The following is an 8,391-nucleotide window of genomic DNA, read 5'->3' as shown; positions in this document are numbered from 1 at the left end:
CATATTTTGCCATGTGGTCTATAGCTTCATTAAACAATCTAGGAATATGATGAAAACAAACTTTTCAATTTTGGGTAGTAATTGATAACATGTAACCCAAATTTGAAGTTTGGAGAAGGTGAAGATTATTTAAAAGACCTTGAGCAAATTTTGAGTGCCGTCAAAATTCACTTTAAATCTTGAAATTTGACAATTGCAATAACTATTAAACGAAGAGGTACTTTGCTGATGGTATCGAGGTATGATCACTTTATTATAATTCATTTCTCGATTGAAAAGATATTATTGTTATATCATTATCACAATTTGAATCTGATTTGAGTCCTTCATTAGGCGCTCACCTATTTGTGGGCTCAATTAGACCCTCCATTAGATTCTCAATTCTCCTATAAATATCTTTTAAGATATCATTTAATAAGCAAACTTCTCTCCATTCAAAACCTTATTATACTACGACTTCCTTTACCTGTCTAACTCCTCTCTTTTGTGGATACTGTCTATTATAAAAAGTTAATTAAATAGATCAACTTGAATTTTTTTGGTTGGAATAGATATCTCGACTGCTTATTTATTATAAACAGAAAGTTATAGTAAATCTTTTGCATATTATTTATAATAAATAAATAAATAAGTAAAATCCACCCATAAATCACGACAGCCAATAATTCACATACATGCTATTACATTTAAAATATTTTATTTTTGTCAACATACAAAATAAAACAATTAAAATAAAAATAAACGGAAATTCACGATTTAGATGCAAATCTCTTATGGAACGTAAGAAGAGTAATGGCTACCAAAGCAGTAAAAGCCAAGGCAGCAAGTAAAGAAAGAAGAATAGAAACAGCGACTTGGTCACAAAATTTGTCGAACACATTGCAAACTTTGTTCCACCGAACGTGAGAGTTGCCTTTGTACCCCATCAGCCCGATGGCTAAGGCGGCACCGTTGGCAGAAAATAGCAATCCCACCATTAAAAGGTCCGCCACTCCCGCCATTTGACCCAATCTTATGCTCGCCTTTCCTTTTCTGGATCCCAACATGATTACTATTGAAATTGCTGCATATATGCTTGCTATTATATTTGCTACCACTGCGTACCTGGTTACACCATTTATAACATATTTTTAATCCTCTCATTTTCACTTTTAAAATAATAATTTATTCAAAATCATATTTTTAAAAATATGAATAAAACATATACATGATTAAATTAATTCCAATAAAAAATAGTAGTTGACGGTTGAGTTAAATTAGTTTTAAAATCTCTCAAACACGAAATAAAATTTATGGTGAAAGCTTTTAACTGTTAAATAGGTTGAGATTTTGTCACCTCTTATTTATTTTTATTTTTTAATTATATGGTAAAATCTTAAATTTTAAGATGTATCAAATAATTATTCAAAATTTAATTCATTTAATACATTTAAAATTTCCTAAATTAATATAAATTTAAACTTATATATTTTATTAATTTAATCATTTATTCAAATTATTTTTAATAAAAATATTAATTGAAAAATAATCTCTTAAAGATGATATATAATATAAAATTACCTGAATTGTTATTTAATGTTTTAGTTAATATATTTTTATTTTTATTTTTGATAAAAGTACCATTCAACTCTATTTAAATAAATTGATGGTAAAATTCAATTATTTTTAAAAATTAATAGTTAAATTTAATAAATTGATAAAATACTTAAATTTGTGGCATATTGTCCACCTATCAAATCTTGTTGGAATGGAATCAGTTTTGGGTTTCTTTTTCTCTCCTACTTAACCTTTTGGCTTGGAAACAGAAATAAAAATTGTTTACTTTTCTTGTGGATTTCAGTAAAAATATGAGGTTGAAAGGTTTTCAAAGTGAAATAATTACTTACACCAGAGCTGACAAATAATGCCACTTAGCTTGGGCAACAATATTGACGGCAGGCAAAGTTGGGGCTATCTGAATTGGAACCACCTTAGTCTGTTTATCCACACCAAGAACGATGGCTGCAGCAACAGTCAGCGCCAAAGTCACAACCCTCAGGATCAACTCACACGTATTCCCTCTTCTCGCCATGCACTCTGCCCCTGTGCTGCCATCCAAACCATTGCTCACTTTGTTGTTGCTTTCGCTCTCCATTTTCAGAGGTTGAAAGAAAGATGTTGTTTGGATGGAAAGAAAGTTTCTTTTTTCTTTTCTTTTTTTTTTCTTTCTTGTGGAGGAAAATGTAGAATAGGAATGGGTTTTAAATAGAGGAGAAAAAGTGGGTGGGAAAAGTAGAGGCAGGCCACACAGACAGTGGTAGAGTCCAAAGGGTGAAGGGAAGATGTGCAATATTATGACATTTATTGCGAGCTGTTAGCCTGTTCCGGTGGACAAGTGTGGAATGATGACTCTTATCATTGCATTTTCACACTTTATTTTTGACAAAATTTACTGATTAATTTGTTGGGTAAGGTACACACAAAGTAGAGTTGTCTGTAGATGGAGTGAGATTGGATTTAAGTCAAAAGTAAAAATTTAAGTTAGTTTTTATATTCAAGTTTAGTAATATGAAAAATAAGTTTAAAATTTTGTCTAAATTTATTTCACATAAAAATATTAAAACTCGAATTTAATCTAGTTCGCTTGTATTAAAAAATTTATATAAAAATTTAAAATATAATACATCAAATATACTAAAAATATTAAAATAAATATTTTCTAATAAATAAAAAAATAACACTTGTCGAAACCATTTTTAAATCGAGTTTTGGAAAATAGGAATCGACTTTAACAAAAACGAAAACGAGAGTCGCCACCAATCTTTTTAGGTGTGATTGGATCACCTTATAAAATGTTTTGTTTTAAAACATTAATTTTGGTCTACGAAAGTCGAGAAAACAGATTCGGGAGTCGGTTACGTACGAGGAAGGGTTAGCACCCTCGTAACGCCCAAAAATTGGTACCTAATTGATTATCAAGTGTCTTTAATGTCGGAAATTTGAAAGTTTTAATATGCAAACCTCTTTTAATTAAAATGTCTCAATTTTGAAAATTAAGGCTCACTTATTTTAAACGAGTCAAAACATCACATCCAGTAAGTTAGGACACAACATTTTAAAACCTTTGAAACTAAGCTCGTCTTTCGAAAATTTCTATCTCGAAACAACAAAACGCCATATCCAGTAAGTTAGGACACTATGTTTTGAAATCTCGAAATAATTGTTTAAGTTTTGAAAACTCAAAATCACTTAGAAGGGTGCTTGACTATTCGAATTCAATGAGAAAAGTCGCAACCCAGTAAGTTAGGGCACTACCTTTCCCGAAGTTTCCAAACATCAAGCATTGCCTTTTATTTTTTTTAAAAAAAAAAACATTGGAATATTATTTTAAATGACGTTTTAGGATGACATATTAATGCATCATAAAGCATATATGTACAAAATATTCTAACATTTCCATACAAACATAAATAATATCATTAAGACAAAACTAAAAACATTAACATACGTTTAATGAAAAAAAATCATACTAGGGTAAATATAAGATAATAAACAAATAAAAACATGAGTAAACTAAAAGAAAAACATAATACATGTAAAAATTATACAACGATATATATCATAAAATAGCACATAAAAGAAATAATTAAACATAGCATATAAAAAAAATGAAACTATGCACAAATAAGATAAATGATATACACTAAAAAATGAATAAATAGAACATTTACAAATTATAAAAATATAATGCAATAGTTCAAAATACATGAAATGATAATATAATATATATACATGCATAGAAAATATATATTTGAAAATAAACTATATAAAAGGTTAAATATTATAATATATAAAATACATAATCAAATGTATAAAAGATAGGAATAAATATACATATTTGAAAAATGAAGAAATTAAAATAAAAATGTTGAAAAACTAAGATAGACGAAGAATAAAATAAGAACAAACCACGAGAGTAAGAACACAAGAGGAGAGAAATTTGAGTGAATGCTCTCGAGAATTCTTATTGCTTCCCAAAACTCAAGTGATTTACAATGAAGGAGAGGCCTCTATTTATAGTTGAGCCTCCCCAAATCCAACAATCAGATCAATTACATCAACGGTTAAGATTAAAGGATATCTACAAATTAAATCTCCAAGATTACAAGATCATATCTTCAAGATTGCATATCATATCTAAGATTGCATATCCTTAAAGATTATATTTCCATATGAGTCAAGCTTATAGATGGACCTTAAATCCTTTCAAGTAATGGGCCATTCCGATTGGGCCAAATTATATGTTTGTAATTTTGTACTGGACTTGGACTTTGTTTTATTTTTATTTTTTTTTTGGGTTTATTATTTTAAATACTGAAATGGGCGGGGCAAAAATGGGCTATTACAGCTGCGCCTCTTTGCTCATTGTCATGTAACGAGAATAGAGCAAAGACTATAAAAGGACTTATTTTTCCCGGTCTCATCAGCTTCAGACTTCATGGTCCTCAATCTGCTCCTTGCAAACTCAGGATTGTCATGTTAATATCTTCGATCTGTTCTCCGTCGAACACAGAGACGCCAAATCTGCTTCTTCGATTTATTTTCTGGCAATACAGAGATGCCAAATCATCTTAGATCTGCTTCAGCGTAAACACGTGAAAGCCAAATCTGTCGTGTCTTCGATTTGCTCATTGTAAACACAAGGATGCCAAATCATCTTGGATCTGCTTCAATAAAATCATCTGAAGGTTAGATCTGCTATGTATCTGCTCTTCGTCGAAATGGAGATGCCAGATTTATTATCTTTGATTTGTTCCCTATAAATACAGGGATGCCAAATCTGCTATCTTCAACTTGTTCCCTATAAACACAGGGATGCCATGCTGAAATCTTCGATCTGCTTTGCTATAAGCATAGGAATGTTAGATCTGCTATCTTCGATTTGTTCCCTATAAACACAGGGATGCCAAATCTGCTATCTTCAACTTGTTCCCTATAAACACAGGGATGCCATGATGAAATCTTCGATCTACTTCGCTGTAATCACAGGAATATCAGATCTGCTATCTTCGATTTGTTCCCTATAAACACAGGGATGCCAAATTTGCTATCTTCAACTTGTTCCCTATAAACACAGGGATGCCATGCCGAAATCTTCGATCTGCTTCGCTGTAATCACAGGAGTGTTAGATCTGCTATCTTCGATCTGTTCCCTATAAACACAGGGATGCCAAATCTGCTATCTTCAACTTGTTCCCTATAAACACAGGGATGCCATGCTGAAATCTTCGATTTGCTTCGCTGTAAGCACAGGAGTGTCAGATCTGCTATCTTCGATCTGTTCCCTATAAACACAGGGATGCCATATCTTGTTTCTTTGATCTACATTGTCCCATAAAAGACATAACCTGTAGAATGCGTATAAGTTCATTCCTAATAATTAGGATGCTATGATCGAAGCGAGTCAAATTCTCCTAATTAGACATGTTATAATGCAAAATGTTATGAATATGACCCCTATTTCGGACGTCATCACTTATTCCCTTATCGAAGTTTTCCTTACTCCTTGATGTATCAATCATACTCTACTTGTATGCTTTGAATCAACTTAGTCTTATTGTACCATTCTCCAAATGTTGTGACCCGCTGGAGATGTTTATGAAATGATCCTTTCTTAAGATTAATATTGCTTAAAACGTCCAACCACCTTTTGGACTGAAGAAGAAATTTCCCTGAGTACATCCGACCCTTAAATATGGAAATTCTTTAAACAATTGTATTGTTTCAGTTTCTTATATTATCTAGAAATTTCCAGAGTAATATGCAAAACTTCGTTTGTAAAGATATTTAGTTCATCTATCATTATTTTAATGCAACATACTTTAAGAATAATAGAAGATGAATTTAATCTTGAGAATAATTAGATTGATTTATCAAAAAACAAAGGAGGTTAATCTATTTTTGAGAAGAAAGAGAATCCAAAGATAGTAAACAGGACAAAAAAAATCAGATGCCCTAGATATCACAGCTTAGGCTTTCGTATGCGAACTCCGTGAAGACTGCTTTGAGTTTAACATGTGTTTAAAATATCCAAAGTAGTTTGTTGATGCCCCGGTATGTAACATATTTCACTTCTTGTCGAATCTAGTATAGCAAAATCACTGCACGCCTTTCAAAATTTGAGTTTCCCTTTCTGGTTTTCAACTCAAAACCCCTTTGGTCTCAAGGCGCCCTTTGCGGGTTTTCACCTTGGCCTCTCCATTTTTCTTTTTTTTTTCTTTTTACTATTTTTTTCTTTTTTTTTTTGAAATAGAAGTCCCAAAGTGCCATTTGCTGGTTTTCACCTTGGCCTCCCTTCTCCTTCAGACAAAGTACTCCTTGACTAAGTCCGAATTCACTGGATCAAATAAATTCTTCCTATCCATTTCTTGTCAAAATTAGTCCACCTCTAGAGAAAGCCCTCTTCGCAACATATGACCCTTCCTAATTCAGCATCCTTTTACATAGGAATGATTTCTTTCAGCACAAGGTTTCCTTTATGAAATTCTTTTGGACGAACCTTCTTTGTCATAAGCCTGTGTCATCCATTCTTGGTACATTTGCTTAGGTTGAATACTTTCAAGTTAATTTTACTAGAGGTATTCAATTCTTGACTCCATCAAAGCTTGGAGGAAAAATCTTGATTCATAAACCCGTGAAAAAGGGATTGCCCCAGCAGCAGTCCTGGCTGTTGTTTGTCAAACCCTACAAAAAGATGGTTCAATGATTCTCAGCAGACAAGAATGAAGTTGCTGACTTTATCCTTCAACCTGGAAAGTTGAGGTACAGAGATTACTCCCGGAGCATACATCCCACCATGACTCGATGATGTTTCTGAAACATCCCTAATCTTCATAAATTGCCCCCAACTGTGAACCTGCCAAATGAGCATAGCAAATAGGAGCCACAACAAATATGGCTGTGGTGCTCCTTTGATACATATAGGATAGAGAATGAACAAACTCTTTCAGATCATCAGCTGAAAACCCATCCTGGTCTAAGAGAACATGATAGTGGGTCTGCCTCCTGATTCTAATCATTCCAGCATGGGTACCAAGGTAAAAAACCATTGTTCTTTAGATGGCATACTTTTTTGTCAATGATAGTACCATGTAGCACATTTTCAGGAGATCCCTGCTGAAAAAACTTGGTATGATGGTTTTTCGTACAACAATAACCACAATCTTTAGGGTTCCACTTCTCATCAAAGAACTTGCAAGCCTCAATAACTTGATCAAAACTTGATTGAATTGAGACTCGCTAACTCCATCCCTGAAAATAATGATTTGATCAGGTTTCCTCTTCCCTGAACTTGTATAGAAGTCTAAGAGAGCTTCATTTATAATACCGTCATCCACTTTGTCAGAAACTAGTTTTGAAGAAAGAATCTATCATTTTAAGCTTCAGGGACTGTGTACGGCCTAAAGCCCCATAGCTGGAAATCAATGGCCACCGCCTGGAGCTAACCATCGCAGCTGTTGATGGCACATCAGATTGCTCAGGAAAGCCAAACAATGCACCCATTCCAAGAATGATGGTTGGAACCTTTGAAACAACTGGAATTGAAGGTGTTTGCCCCAGCGTAAGCATAGAGAGTGGGCAGTAGTTTCTTATGCCAATTTTTACCTGTCTAAGTCATCTTCTGTAATTTTTTTTCTTCTTTTTCTTTTTTTTTTTGGCAACCTTTGTTGTACCGTGGTATGGCGCATTATCTTTAAAAAGACTGCAATCTTTTGGCATTGTGCAGTTATATATAATCTTCTTTTTTTCTTTTTTTCTTTTTGAAATGGATGACTTTTGACTTTGTAATATTGGCATATGAAGCTATCTCCCCCGCTTAATGGAGTAGTTGACGTCCACAAAGATGGGTCATTGTCAGCTTGAAACTTTTGACGAGCTCGGGCCCATAACATACATGCCCCATAAGTCTTGACTCCTTTAAATTTGGCATTCATTGTACAACTAATGCGATTCCTTTCCATGGTGGACCAACAGTGCCCCAAAACCTCATGTTTATCCTGGCAATTGCAAATCCTCCTGCATACGTCTTTGGACCACATTCCCATAATAGTCTCAACAAGGTCTTGTTTTTGTCTCCTTAGCTAATTCCAATTTCGCAATCTTTCCTTCCTCTAAGGCTATATTTCCTACCACCACTTCATAGGGTAAAAACCTTTTTCAAAAAATTCAGAAACAAGTCACAATTTTTGTCACCTTCAAAGTATTGAGATTCCTCTAAACACATATCACACTTAAAAGGAACTCTGTATCTGTAGTATCGTTGCCCGTGTCATTGATATCTAGGGATCTATGATAGGCACACAAAAGAATATACAAGGAATAAATGAATTCAAGAATAACTGTTTACATGAA

General features: G+C 33.2%; 1 protein-coding gene across 1 annotated transcript; it reads right to left on the bottom strand.

Moving 5' to 3' along the window:
• Positions 1-585: 585 nt before the first annotated feature.
• Positions 586-2,329, bottom strand: LOC108471731 (CASP-like protein 1E1). The gene is made up of 2 exons (XM_017773309.2): positions 1,887-2,329; positions 586-1,104 (listed from the first exon to the last, which is right to left on the bottom strand). The coding sequence occupies exons 1-2, from the start codon at positions 2,132-2,134 to the stop codon at positions 750-752; spliced, it is 603 nt and encodes a 200-aa protein (XP_017628798.1). The 5' UTR covers positions 2,135-2,329; the 3' UTR covers positions 586-749.
• Positions 2,330-8,391: the final 6,062 nt, after the last annotated feature.

Source organism: Gossypium arboreum, chromosome 10 (assembly GCF_025698485.1).
Source record: "Gossypium arboreum isolate Shixiya-1 chromosome 10, ASM2569848v2, whole genome shotgun sequence".
Lineage (NCBI taxonomy): Eukaryota > Viridiplantae > Streptophyta > Magnoliopsida > Malvales > Malvaceae > Gossypium > Gossypium arboreum.
Note: the sequence above shows the minus strand (reverse complement) of the source record. Positions and strands in the feature narration are given on the sequence as shown.

Bases quoted from the DNA above. Each gene is read 5' to 3' on its own strand.
- LOC108471731 (XM_017773309.2), bottom strand. From the start codon at position 2,134: ATGGAGAGCGAAAGCAACAACAAAGTGAGCAATGGTTTGGATGGCAGC. The intron at 1,105-1,886 runs GTAAGTAATTAT...TGGTGTAACCAG, and splicing joins CATTATTTGTCAGCTCTGGT to GTACGCAGTGGTAGCAAATA.